The sequence below is a fragment of the Eleginops maclovinus genome, chromosome 7 (genome assembly GCF_036324505.1).
Source record: "Eleginops maclovinus isolate JMC-PN-2008 ecotype Puerto Natales chromosome 7, JC_Emac_rtc_rv5, whole genome shotgun sequence".
Taxonomy (NCBI): domain Eukaryota; kingdom Metazoa; phylum Chordata; class Actinopteri; order Perciformes; family Eleginopidae; genus Eleginops; species Eleginops maclovinus.
In genome coordinates, this window is record NC_086355.1 from 25900511 (window position 1) to 25914541 (window position 14031).

General features: G+C 42.1%; 1 protein-coding gene across 1 annotated transcript; it reads right to left on the reverse strand.

Annotated features, from left to right (window-relative positions):
- Nucleotides 1–634: 634 nt before the first annotated feature.
- On the reverse strand, nucleotides 635–13439 carry wdr75 (WD repeat domain 75). Its single transcript, XM_063888425.1, has 21 exons — nucleotides 13240–13439; nucleotides 12853–12982; nucleotides 12342–12407; nucleotides 11755–11854; nucleotides 10820–10944; nucleotides 10459–10529; nucleotides 10068–10184; nucleotides 9768–9856; nucleotides 9424–9582; nucleotides 8658–8717; nucleotides 8176–8291; nucleotides 6993–7168; nucleotides 6499–6656; nucleotides 5986–6166; nucleotides 4237–4331; nucleotides 4031–4126; nucleotides 3342–3511; nucleotides 2838–2897; nucleotides 2298–2441; nucleotides 2098–2189; nucleotides 635–1769 (listed from the first exon to the last, which is right to left on the reverse strand). The coding sequence occupies exons 1-21, from the start codon at nucleotides 13323–13325 to the stop codon at nucleotides 1565–1567; spliced, it is 2496 nt and encodes an 831-aa protein (XP_063744495.1). The 5' UTR covers nucleotides 13326–13439; the 3' UTR covers nucleotides 635–1564.
- Between the last annotated feature and the right edge of the window lie 592 nt (nucleotides 13440–14031).

Consider the following 14031-nt stretch of genomic DNA (forward strand, 5'->3'; position numbering starts at 1 on the left):
TTTACAACTAAAATGAATCAAGTCAATAAAAGTGACAGATGAACAGCTTAGGACTTGATAAGCATATAGGGTGACCTAGTTTGACCACTTAAGCTCAAAACTTGTCAAACGCAGAGATGGTGACAGGGCATGAAGGATCCTCTTCATGGTGGGAAGCTTAATGTCGGAGTTTCTGACAAACAGAGGAACTGAAACATGCTGAGATGAAAGTCGCGCGGATACAAAATGTGACCTTCTCCTTCAGTGACAGCTTACTAAGGACTTTAACATGTTATTTAAGAGTCCGACCTGTGTTTACAGCACCAATAATGTCCCTTTTCAAGACACACAAAAGCTGTTGAAGATTTCCAAGAACCCAACAGACGCAGCAATATTAAATACCATGGAACAAATTTCAGGGAGTCAATTAAAGCCAACATTTTTTTATAACTTTAAATTCGACTTCACTACCTAATCTTAACTCTTTTTGAAAGCAGCAGTATGACTTTGAGCATCACAGTTAGCCTGCTTATAAAACAGGGTGTGAAACATCATTAAAGAGCAACCTCAGCAGCCCTTACATCACATTCCTGACGGTGGAAAAAGGCTGCAAGTTTTGACTCTTGCTCTTGTGTAAAAAGAAATGAGGCAGAAAGCTTTTTTATTACCTTTATAGAAAATGTGATGATACAAACATTGCTAATAGAAAGTTATCACCTTGCCCGTTCTCTGATTTTGTCAAAGACACACAGTGGACGTGATATTTTTACAAAACTCAACAAAAATTGAAAAAGAAAGTTCTAAATAAATAATTACGTAAGTATTAAATCCCTTTAAAACGACACACACACTTACACTGGAGCAGCCAGTAGTTTATGCATGTAATATGCATCAAGTGAAATGGTGTTTATTGCAGGCGCTGCTGTTCCACTGAGCGGTGTGGTTTCTGATCTATGTTTTTGTTAAGCAAGTAGCTGGAAGCAGATTACAAATGTGATCTTTTTCAAGCTGTAAAGCAATTATCACAAAAGATTCCAAATTGCTCATGTGGAAGTCCTACAGACTGTATAGATGACAAGTCTATTAGGAGTCAAAAGAACTGGGAAGGTCCGCAGATGTGGTGATGGAAGCCCCAAACCCACAGCAAAGTGCAGAGAAACCCAGGAGAGAATTGTGACCTTAAAGTAACTCCTTTCTGATAAAGACTGACTGAAAACAAACAGTCCAACAGTCAAAGCTGCACAGGAATGCACTACAGTCCACAGTTCATTAAAGACTTAGAAACTACTGTTCACACATGATCCCTCGCCCCTTTCCCATCTCATAATATTGTATTTGTGTTAGACTCACATTAATATTGTTAAACTGATGTTTTTCTTCTTAAAAATATAAAACCACAAACTTGTTGAACAGAGCCTCTGTTGCTGCTGCTAAAGGAGTGAATACTTATGCAATCAGATATTTGTTTGGTTATTGCCAACATATTTCCTGCCAGGGATGCATTCTGATTTCATGGCGTAACAATAAACCACAAAACACATTGGTGAAGACTTTCTACAGGCAGTGTCTCTGTACAGGCTCGTGTTCATGACAGGAGGCCTGCGCTCCAGCTGTGGTCCTGTTTCCTAACCCTCCTCAGTTCCCTGAGCTGGGGTTTGGTCAGAGCAGGGGCTTCAGACCCCCCCTCTGAGGCCTGCTCTGGTCTCGGGATGCTGGGTTCCATTTCCTCCTCTGAATCCTCTTCCTCTTTCTCGCTATCCATTTCCTCCTCAGCGTGTTCATTTTCCTCCCTGGAGCCAAGAGTTGACAAATGGGAAAAAAATATACGAAAGGTTAACATTACTCAGCATATTTTCAGAGATAAACAAGAGTCCACATTTTCCCTTTCACACCATTTTAGCAAGATCCTTGAGATGCTGAATCACGCCAAGCATGAATTCCAGCAGCGTTTTGTCAACTCATGCTGATAATAGACCCAGTGCTGAGGTTAGTGAAAATAAATCATCTTGACTCGTAATTACCCTCTATCAACATACTAACAAGGCCTAAATAATCATTTACTCAAACGGTTTTTTAGTTGTTATTAATTATTTAGGAATATTTGGGTGGAGCTCTGACCTGGTGTCTGTGACGGAGACGAGCAGAGACCGTACAAACATGGCGCAAAGGTAAGAGGTGGAGGGCAGGACGTGAGCCGGGGTCTGCAGGAGCTGTCAACAAAGAAAGCTCTCTTTAGTGCACATACAACATTAAAAAAAGATCTGCCATGCCACAAGCTGCAGGACAGAGAGTGGGACACACAGCTCTGAACTACGGACCTGTTTGATGGCAGCAGAGCTCTGAGGCACAGCGCTCCTGTCAGCGGACAGGCTGCTGCTCACTGCGTCTTCAGTCTCCTGTTGACGATGTTTCCCCAGCAACAGGTAGAAGGGTGTCATGGCCACACTGTCATCCATCACAAGCTAGAAGAGAGAAAAGGTGTTGGTATTAATATCTAAAAAGGTCACTCAGTGATCTCGAGGTGTGTCTCCCTTACAGTACAGAAAAAATGCGGATTTGTGTGTGGCTGTGGCACATTGCATGCGGGTATGGCACCACATTGCTCGTTCATTGGACTGAGCCTGTAACTTCAGCTAAAAGAATGAACTGGCTCCTCACAATTCCCCTCTTCCTCTTTGAAGGAAACATGTGAAGGAACAGCTGAAAGGAATGAGCCAGCTTTCAGATTTCATTGTTTAAGTTTTGCAGTGTTCAGTTAAGGAACTGAGTTCAGAAAAAAGAGCTAAGCTTGCAACATCCTGACGAGTCAATGTGCACCCTCTGATGTTGGGCAGGGGTGTGTGTTCAGGCGTGTGTACCTGTCGACTGGACGCCATCAGTCGCTCTTCCTCCGCCTTGGTGGTGAAGGTCATGAGGTCCTGCAGAGGAGAATCAGCATCAGTCCACGGCGCAGACAGCACACAGATTGTAAAAAGGTCATTTTAGAGCAGCATCATTTTACTGCAATGCTACTTTTCCCCCAATGGCATCCTGGATCAACAGTGACACAACGGCTATGATATTCAGGTCAAATTAGGATATGTGTGAGAATACACAGATCCTCAACAGAGTTAGTTACTCCTCTTTCAGTCACATTTTTCATCAGAAACACTAAGATATGGCAATAGAAACACCATAGTGAACAATCAGATCATTATCCAACAAACAACATATCATGAGCTGTGTTAAGAATGAACAAAACTATTCTACAACATTTGCAAAACTGCCTCTGCAAGCCTACCTGCATGCAAACTCTTCTGGTGAACACGGGGTATTAGTATTGCTTTGTTGTTAGTAAGTATGGAGTGTGTTTATGGGTTTACCATGTACTGAGTGAGGAAGTGGAGCTGGGAGCGGTTGAGCCACTGGCTGCTCTCCTCACAGCTCTCCAGCATCTCCTCCCTCGGGGAGAAGACGGCACGAGTCACCTTCCCTGAGCACACGGCCTTATGGGAAAACAATGGCCGAGGCTCGCTGGGCTTAAACACAAACACTGGAAATAAAAAAAAGGGAGGGAAAGAAAGTATTATAAAATACTCCTTCCTTTAAGGACCTAATGGAGCATAAGCGAAGACTTAGTCAAAGCAAACTGACCTTCTGTTAAAATACAAATATCTGTTCCACAACTAACCAGATATATCCCTGGGTTGTGTTTCTGTATAACTTAAGAGATTTTTTTTATTGGATTTTGTGAACACATGCAGCAGCTGTATGTCAGATCAAAAAGCGTTTTGGATTCGAGTAAACCATTTTAATTATAACTTTAGTGACTGCCGAGACCATTCCTCTAGGTCAACATTTCTATCTCCCCAATAGGACCTGCTAAACGTCTGACCTTCTCACAATACGAGACAATATTACTTTCAAGTCATTTCAGATTTGTGATAAAGGTTGTCATATATTGATGTCATTAACAAAATACTTGCTTTGGTTTCAAATTTGGTTTTCATAAATTGTTTTTGTGCCTTGAGATGAAGAACGTGGCAAAGTTAGAACCCAGATTTAAGCTTACAGTCGGTCCCTCCAGCCTGACAGCAGAAGGCGGCCATGTTCTCAGTGAGGGGGTCAGCCAGCAGCAGACTGACGTCCATCGTGGTGCTCCACTCCACTGCCAGAGACACAGCAACAGAGAGGTGTAAACAAACACTTAAAAATACATTTCAACAACTGCATTGAGCAGCGGGGGTGTTGCCAGATCCTCTGAAGGGGCCGCCTCACGTGAGCAGGTGAGAAGGTTCCAGCAGCAGAGCAGCTTGCCGGCCGTGGTTCCCAGCAGATACTTGGAGCAGCTTAGGCGCCCAAAACAGAGATCCCTGGTGGAGGAAAAAGAAGTCCTTTTCATCCCTGGTGATATAAAGAATCCCAAGTACACCCCCGACAAACCAGAGCCTCACACCACACATATTTCACAGGATTAGCTTTGGAGGAGTTTTCCGCTTAAAGGGCTTCAACAAGAGACACGCAAGCAGGCTCTGAACTCCCACGAAGAATTAGCAGCCAGAAAACGTTGGTCTGGCACAAAAATCAAAAGAGATGGCTTCCGCCACCTGGATATTATAGAAAGTAATTAAATACTTTTCTTGGTAACGCATGTTTAGTTATTTATTTCTCTAGTGACATGTGAAAAGTGTGGAGTTGGTGAGGTTGGGGGTCATATCCATAGGTGGTAGTTATGTAAGGGTTACCAGGCAGCTGTCTAAACATCTGGCCATTAACATTTCCCTCCTTCCAAACTTCTTTTTCAGCCAGTTGTCTTCAGCCGCCAAATTACACAGGAAGTGGCTTTCTGGGCATAACTGGATTTTTAAAACAGTTATGCATTTATAATTCAGACAAGTCATCATACCTAAACCAAAAGTCTGACTGCACCCACTGCACCTTGTTCAGTGTTGTTCTCTGTTATGCATTTCAATTTATATCTAATGCTTTGAAATGCTTTCTCACTCTTAGAGACATTGCGAGTCGTTTCTGTGTTGGTCTTGGAAGTATGCACAGGCTGACTCAGTGTTTGAGCTTATTTCAGAAAGTGGTACAGAAACTAGCAGCAGGAGTTTTTTGTCCTCAGTGACCCGAGGGCCCCTTTTTGGGTGAAGGGGGGGTATGCTGAACATTTCAGAGACTGGAGCAACGTTGTGAAACTGCAGCCTGTCCCCGTGTTCCTCTGGCAGACAGGCGGGAACGTACCCTGTCCGGGGAAAAACGGCGTTCTGGAATGCTGCCAATGGAGCTAACAAGCTCATTTAACTGTTCAAAGACATCCACTGCTCAGGAGCCGAAGTCTCAAACCGCTGGTTGCCTAGTGAATCTGTGTGTGCAGTGATACTTTTCTCCCTTTCTTTCCCTGAATGTGAACCCCAGTATGTCTATTGTGCTCCGACTCTGGGTGTACAAATCAACAAACCAGTATTTCTTAAGTGAAACTACAGTGCAGTGAACAATAGCTATCAATGATCAATCTGAAGCCAACATCTGGATCCATATTAAGTTTCATTTCTAGCAGCAGTCTCTCCCTAACCCTAGCTTTGCTAAATCACTTACTTTGTGTTAGTTTTGATTTTTTACACATTTGTTACTCATTTTTATGACCTTAAGACACTAAAGAAGATTTTTGCTTTTAAATAATTTCATATTATTTAAATTAGAGTGTTGCGTTGGATGGAAATAAAACCAGCCTTATCCTTTAAAAATATAATGTTAACTGAATGTTTACTGGGTCAATTATCCTGTCCTAACCCAGATGTCCTATAGGCTGTGATGTTTCTGCCTCCAGTCTCTATTTCTGTTACATTTGTAATAAGCACACACACTGGCTGAGGTTCACACCAATTCTGCTGTTTTGTATTCATTTGCTCTCTCTTGTTTGGGCTGAGTTAGCCATAAAAATAATAAGTACAAAAGTATTTTTAAGTTCATCACTACAAGTATTGAGGAGATGTGTGGGGGGCCAGTGCATGTGTGTGCTCTGACCTGATAGATTGAGGAGGCTGAGACAGAGTGGTGAGGAGCTCCCAGGAAGCCGGGCTCCACACTGTCACCACCTCCTGAAAGCTGACGGCCAGCAGAGAGCCATCGGCTGAGAAACAGCAGCGCTCAGGCACCAGGCCGTGATAGGCTCCGAAAAAATCACACGACCAGGAAGGACCTTCATCTGAAAGAGGGGTGAGAGGGGGACAGGCACCGGGGTGTTAAGATTAGTGACAAATGCACGGCCCAATTTGGCTCCAACCCAACAATCAAACTGATAATGATGAAGCCATGATAAAACAATATTAAATGAAAGAAGCCAACAACTGCTGCGTTCACTTGTTGGACCTCGACTGAGACACTTCCATCATAAAGCCAAGAAGGTGTCTAGTGCTCCTCTCAACTCCCTAAGACACAGCAATAGGAGCTGCACTGCAACAATCAGAAGTGTAACCCTCTACTCTAGGGAAGGTAGATATCACCACAGCTGAACAGAGCAGAGCCAGGACTGCTTACCCTCTGTGTGGGCCGCTGCGCTCAGCTGCCAGGCTTTGAAGTGTCCGTCCTTGCTGGTGGAGACCAGCATGGTGGTCTGGCTGTCGGCGGCTTGGCAAAAGCAAATGTCTGTAATCCTGGCCTCGTGGGGGGCCGAGATGGTCGTGTTCAGCACAAAACTGCAGGTGATACCATAAGCATGATACAGGGTAGTAAGAAAGAAAATACTAATCTTTTGGTCTTGTACTAATATTTGTAATAATGACTTATTCAGTGTGATTCACAAAACTGCATTTGCGTTATTTTATTCATCTTTTTTGCACTGTATATGTTGAGTTGTTGGAGGAGCCTGGGATATAAGATTTTTATTGCCAACATATACACTGTATCTGCTGTGCATATGACCAATAAAACCTTTGAACTACAGACACATTTAGAAAGTCTACTATTTATTTGATCTGTTTAAATGAAACAGCAGCGCATAGAAATGTCAGATGGAGTTTAGCCGTCTGTACCTCTGTGTTTGTTCATCAAACGCCCACAATTTCAAGTTAAGCTCCAGCTCAGCAGCTTTCTGTTTTCTTTCTTCCACTGTTGCCATCCAGCTGCCGGAGGCATCAAAAGCTGCCTTGACCACCTCAAACTGCTCCAGCCCCGACTCATGGATGTACTCCTGTTGCACTATGTCCAGCTGTGGGAAATAGCAGATGACAAACCTCAGGATTATGTTGTCAACACAGACAGTAAAAACAAAAAGGGAAACAATTTTACATGTAAACAGTGGTTTGTAGAAGATGCTTAGCACATTCCTAATTTGACGGTCAAAATGTGTCGTAAAACTGATTAAAAAGGATTAGTGACTGGCAGACAACAAAAACACTGACTCACAACAATCAGACATTTCATCATAAAGCAGATCAAATGAAACAGAGTTAGCTTGATTATAATACAGATTGTTGGAAACAATTGGGAGAACTCAACAAAATATATGACCTAGGCAGTGGCGTTTCTATATGTAAAAAACTGGCGGGGCACAAACAACTTAGATATGTTATATGGGCTTCTGGTGCTTCTTTAACACGTCAACAAATAGCTGTAAGTTATCCATGGTTCCGAGGCAACAGCTAGCTGGTCGTCACATACAAAGAGAGAGCAAGAGCGAGAGAGCGAGAGAAAGATAGAGAGAGTGTGTTTGAGAAAATGGGCAACAAATGACTACTCTCCAAAACCACAAATTATCAACAAAGAGCAACACTGTCAGTGCATACATTTACGCACACAACGTGGTGACGAGATATTGGGCGCTGTCACAAAGCAATACTTAACAATAACAACCAGAATGCTTCAGCATCAAAGCACCGTATAGACTTTTAATAAAATATTCTTTCGCTCACCAAAGCTGAAGGCTCATTTGAAAAGGAAAGCGGCACAGCAGTAACAACCAGTTTTTCTCCAAGAGTCAGTGTCTCGAATTTGTGCTCCAGTAAATGGCTGTGCCCCACCTGCCCCTAATGTCGAGTTGCCACTGGATCTAGGTCTAGCTTAAATGCTGAATACATTTTTATGAAGTCAAACATAATTCACAATAAAGTAGAATTGCTGTTTAGTAAGCTTGTGGATCAATACATAGCTTTGTGTTTAACTCTGTAACTAAATAGATTACTCTCAAAGTCCCCCCAACCCTGTTTGAGAGCTTACATTGTACATCAATTTGTCTCTCTGGAGGGAGTAGAACTGCAGGTGGCCTGGTTTCCCGTTCAGCACCAGGGATTTGCTGCGAGGGTCTACCATCAAGTCTGTCCTGAGACTCTCTCCTGTACCAAGACAAACAAAATCAGTTGCTTCTAGGTTGATTGATGGTTTTACAGGATACAACACAATCATCCTGCAGACTGGAGCAAAAGTAAGCAACTACCAAATTACACTTGTTTAACACCATGTCAGTCAGCTTGAACATTGATACAAAAAATAACACAAGATATATATGGTGATATACGACACAAAAGAGCCACTGCTTGCCAGCATGCAAAGTCACTGCCAGGGTTTTGTTTGATTTTGTTAATCTATTTTGGTAATTAAAGATTATTTTCCAAGAAAGGTAAAGGTGATACATGATGAAGATATGTATAATTTCTGAGTGAATACAGCATGTTTATGATGGACCTACAGTGTGTACTCACCTTTCACCAGGCCCTGGATGACAGCCGACACTTTAACACTACTCTGGATGATGGTTATCTCTAAAAGAAGAAAAACAAATCAGTTACCATGGCCTTTATTTTATACTGAAATCTCTAAAACAGTTCTATCCGAACCTTTTGGAGGTGTAATCATTGCTCTAGTTTTGCCTTTTTTGAGTCCATCAGCAAACTACAAGGGTGGAAGCGCTTAGGAGCAGTGGCAACTGGAGCATTTCAGGTGTAGTACCACTACTGACCACTAAGTGATGGCTTTAAACACTTAACAACACTGTGTGCAATATGGTTTCCTTTATACGGTAAAAAAATAATAATAATAATTAGGAACATTTGTCGAAGTCCGTCATTTAAATATCTCTGATCACAGTGGTCTGTTTGGAAGATGTAATGCAGACTTTCGACTCCATCCAACTGCAGAGCATATAGGTGCTGTCTATCAAAAGTAAACTAAGAAGCTTTGGTTTTGGGATTTTGTGGGATAGCTACTTCAGTTTTGGACCCAGCACCAAGTACTGATAAACTTCAACTTTTTGAGGGTTAGTGTAATATAGGAAAGTAAACCTAGACGCTACGTAGAGGATAAAGTTGATGAGAAACCACCAGCTGGTACTAGTTTGAATGAAAACAGCAAAGTGTCGAGTTAAACCAGCCGCCAAGAAAACCCTGGTGTCCACCATCCAAAAATTCCCTACAACTTTTTGCTAATTGTGTTTTATCCGAGGGAATAGTACAGGCTCCAGCTGCTTACTATTGTCACTGTGTGAGGTACAGAACAGTGCTCCATCCGGTGAGACTGCAATGTGTGTGATGGCAGAACCCAAGCGGGGCAGGAAATCCCGCTGACTCTCTTGTTTGTACCGCCACTGGACGAGCACCGACTCCAAGCCTCCGCTCAGCAAGTTAGTGCCTAACAAAGCAAAAACCAAATTGAAACAGGGGAAGGACCATCCAGAACTTATTTGGTCATTCTAGCACAAAATGATTATCAGAACAGGAGAAAAACTCCAAGATCTTAAAATAGCTGCAGGGAAAAGAATAATCCCATCTGAAAAAGATGAAAAAAAGCAATGATAAAACAGGTGATGCATGTACCTTCTGGGGTGAAGCACAGTGAGCTGACAGCACTGTGGTGCCAGTGCAGGGTGGAGTATGTGTACTCCTTCTTTTGGTTGAAGTTTCTCCTGAAAGGATTAAGGATGATGTAAAAAAAGCATGCACCTGCTAGATTTATACACGTCATAAACAAACACTACAGAGACCTAATGTGCCAAATGAGCCAACTGGTGCAGCCATTAGTCATGCAACACCAGTGAGCAGTAGACTAATGTTTGAAACCAAGAAAGCACTGGATGTGAGGGATATGCTTCAAGGCTATGGTGTTGCTGCGCTCACCACAAGCGAATCTTGCCGTCCTCATGCCCCGTGGCAATGCAGTCATCCTTCTGATGACAGGCGACGCACATGAATGTGTTCTTGCCTCCCTTCTTGTTGTCTTCTTTGAGGGAAAACCTATTGACAGGCCACACAATGACAGACATGCAGTATTATTGATCATCCTTGTGGCTTAGCAGATGATGGGTTTCGTGATTCATGACCTTTACTCTTGATTTCTACATAACTTTGTGTCTAGATATAAAATGTATTGTTTTTGTGGTCTTTGCAATCCGTAGCCGTGAATGGTTTTACGCGACAATTTGACACTAAACGTGCCAAGTGATGGAAAATAATGAATTTGCATATAAGAAAATACTTCACAGCTGGCAACTGAAGCAGCATGGCTCACCTGTATGACTTCTGCTTCTTGAAGAAGAAGACCTCCAGATGCAAACCTTTAGCTGAAGCAATAAATTCCCCCTGTGACGGATTACATTTTGTTTGAAACATGTACATTGAGGAGGAAACCAAGCAACAACAGGGAACTGTACTCAAGCAGGAATATTTGTAAAGCAGTATGTCTTGTTTTTAAAAAAGGTAACAATTACAATTAAATCTATATCTAGTTCTCATTGCCAAAAAATGTTATATCCCTCAAAAATGTATTCCGCCACAGCAGAAAAGTCAGATAAGGTTGACAATGTTTCAGTCTAATAACCCTCTAACAGCTCCAAATGGAATGCTGGTCACAGTAGTGGTGCTGTATTTACCCCTTTGCCAAAGCCGATGGCGGCTGGGTTGGAGCTGACATCGCTGAGCACAGCAGAAAGCTCTCGGGCCTCCACCAGCTGATCTCCGTTCTGAGGAAGATGTACTGCAACCAGCTGGAACACCTCTGCGCGCACACGCACACACACACACACACACACACACACACACACACACACACACACACACACACACACACACACACACACACACACACACACACACACACACACACACACACACACACTTGAGTGAACTCTCACCCAAATTCTACTACACACAGGTTAGCTCCCCATGTTTTCACATTTCTGTGCCTCCTAATGTAAAAACCTGAGTAAATAAAGATAAAAATGAAAATGATGCATGTCCTGGTTTGACGTGCTGACCAGAAATTAATGGGATGAAAAACACACATGTCATTATTTTATGACAGTATTGTGGTTATGATATGAGATTAGTGGTGTTAGACTACAGTTTGGCCACCCAGTTAAAACAGTTCTGCATCCGTTGTTTTTTGTTTGTTGTATGTTTTTAGAAAGGTTAAACTTCAACAAAATGGATTGAGACAGAACGTTGTGCAACGTAAAAAACATGTTGTAAATGAGTAAGTGCAAGGCAGCACTTTTAGTGTTGGTTTACACTAAAGTCACATTTGCCAAAGCACACAGCTTGGTCCTCACATCATATCCTTTCACAGCAGACCTTTTGACATGTAGGACAAGCACAGGGATAATTGCTCAACCATAACAGTGGTTCAGTTCTATTTAGTCTTCCACAAGGCTTTTCCAGGGAGCCAGCATGTACAGTACCAGGACCTCCCCTGGAATGCAGCCATCATCAAAGTTAAATAAACTGTTATTTTCCTACTATGAGCAGTCAAAATGTCTGCTGGGACACAAGTCAAGACCATGATAATAAAAAAAGGTGTCAAACCTACCAGATCTTTTGTCATTTAGCATGGGAGTAACGACAAAGATAACTCCTTCATGGTGTGCAGATGTGTAAATGGAGTAGATTGGGTATCCAATGACGTAAGTCTGGAAGAGATCCAAAGCAGTCATATATGGCTGCCAGACATCAGAGGAAACAAAACACAAGTGCTTCCAAACAACTAGTCCTTCCTTACTGCTTTCTGGTGCATCAACTCAAATGCTGTGGAGCTCTCAATACTATGGTATTAATATATAACTGTGACAGGCTACCCACTCCAATACAGACAACTTGCTTACGCTACTGTTAGATAGTGAGAGGGTTTCAGGGGGATGGAAATATTACATTGTACATAGAATTAATTAAAGAGTTGGTTTAGAGATGCAGTTTCTCTCCAACCTTCAAAGAGTCATACACTAATCAAACGTGTTGGACAGTCCTGTACTTAGTGTAGCTTAAAATCATGTCAATCACAAAAATGTTAATATGGTGGCGGCTCAATTTTAAAATGTCTATGGGATCATGGAAGATGTTCAGGATGATCCACACTGACTCTAAAGCCAGTGCGGACCCAAGACAATAACCAAGCTGTACCTTGATGAGTATTCCATCTGTGAAGTCCCAAAGTTTGACAGTGCCATCTGCTGAGCAAGAGTACACCTGCAACAAAACAAAAATGTGTGAAAAATAAGAATTAAACCATTATAAAAGCTTAAAATACCAATGCTTATCCTATATTTGTTAAGTAAAGTAACACTAGGGATAACCCAAAAAGAAAACTTTTATTGTTTTGATGCATTTAAAATGCTTTGTTAAAGATTTAAAACTTTTTCACAAATACTGTGCTTGTTTGGAAAACCATCACTCAGGAGAGGAACTGATTGGTGACTTGCATTAATGTTTAACAGCTTTAGGAAACCCATTGCCATTATAAATGAAGTAAACTCAAATCAACCTTACTGTGACCATTGTTTATGTTATTTACTTTTAAAGGTATTCTGAAGTAAGTTTCAGCGACGTAATAGTTATTCTTTTTGCAGGCAAGTTAACAGCCGTTCTTCTAGGTAACATGGACCTTCGTTCACGGGGAGCTCGGGTGATGTACCTGCAGGTGGTTGGAGGGTTTGAGCAGCACACCGGTCACTAGGTCGGTGTGTCCCCGCAGGTCGTGGACACATTCTTCAGTGGAGGTGCTGAACACCTTCACACACTCTCCGGAGGCGCATAGCAGGAACCTGCAACAACACACACAAATTTTTCACAACTCAGTTTAAGGACCAATATGTCTGAGGGTGTGTTGGACATGTTGAGTAACAGTTTAAGAACATTGTCAAAATGTCGACGAGTTTAGCTTCAATATTTAGCAGCTTGTGTTGCTAATGCTAATGGCTAGCACCGGTTTCAGCTATCTGGCTAACAACCACTGGTAGACCCCCGGGAAAACCATCCACCGAATATATTCAAAATTACAGGAATGAAAACACACCCTCACCTTGAATCCTGGGTTATGACAGGCTGTCTGGAGTTTATTTTAGAGCCACCTCGGTAAACCACGCGGATATCCCCGTGTTCAACCATGTTTTCATTGAATTCAACTTTCACCTCTGACTGCGTCACCGCCAACTAAGGGCTACACTTTGTGTGAGTGCTGCACTGCCCCCTGTGGCACGGGAGGGGCGCAGCTACTTTTTCCTCTAGGATTTTCAAGGTTTCAAGGTTTTATTGGTCATATGCACAGCAGATACAGCGTATATGTTGGCAATGAAAATCTTATGTCGCGTGCTCCTCCAACAACTCAACATGCATGGTGCAAAAGAAGCTTGACAATTGTGGCCCACATAATAAACATAAACTAGTTACATTATATACCATTTATACATTTAGAATGAAGACAGTTCATGTATTATACAGGCACTAACCAAAAACCCGTAAAACTAGACTACTCTAACCCTAACTACTTAATGGTCTAAAATATTTATTTCATCTTTCTGAACTATTCTGGGTGTAGAATACCATTCAGCGTATTTAATCTCTGACACATTGGTTTACCAAGTGTTGCTTTCAGTGCTTTTTAAAGAAAGATAAAGACATTTTTATAGTGTTACCCATCCAATTCCTTACCTGCGGACCTCAGCAGACACACTGGAGCTGGTACATTTAAGTTTGCACTTTTTACCCTTCATACAATCCTTATCCTTGTTTCATATGTATGTGAGTGTTAATCATAATCAAGTTTTTTTTTTGCCAGGTACGTTTACACATACAAGGAATTTGATTTGGTGTC

Bases quoted from the DNA above. Each gene is read 5' to 3' on its own strand.
- wdr75 (XM_063888425.1), bottom strand. From the start codon at position 13,325: ATGGTTGAACACGGGGATATCCGCGTGGTTTACCGAGGTGGCTCTAAA. The intron at 11,855-12,341 runs GTACAGCTTGGT...GATCTCTTCCAG, and splicing joins CAGATGGAATACTCATCAAG to ACTTACGTCATTGGATACCC. The intron at 8,292-8,657 runs GTGAGTACACAC...GTCTTGGTACAG, and splicing joins CATCCAGGGCCTGGTGAAAG to GAGAGAGTCTCAGGACAGAC.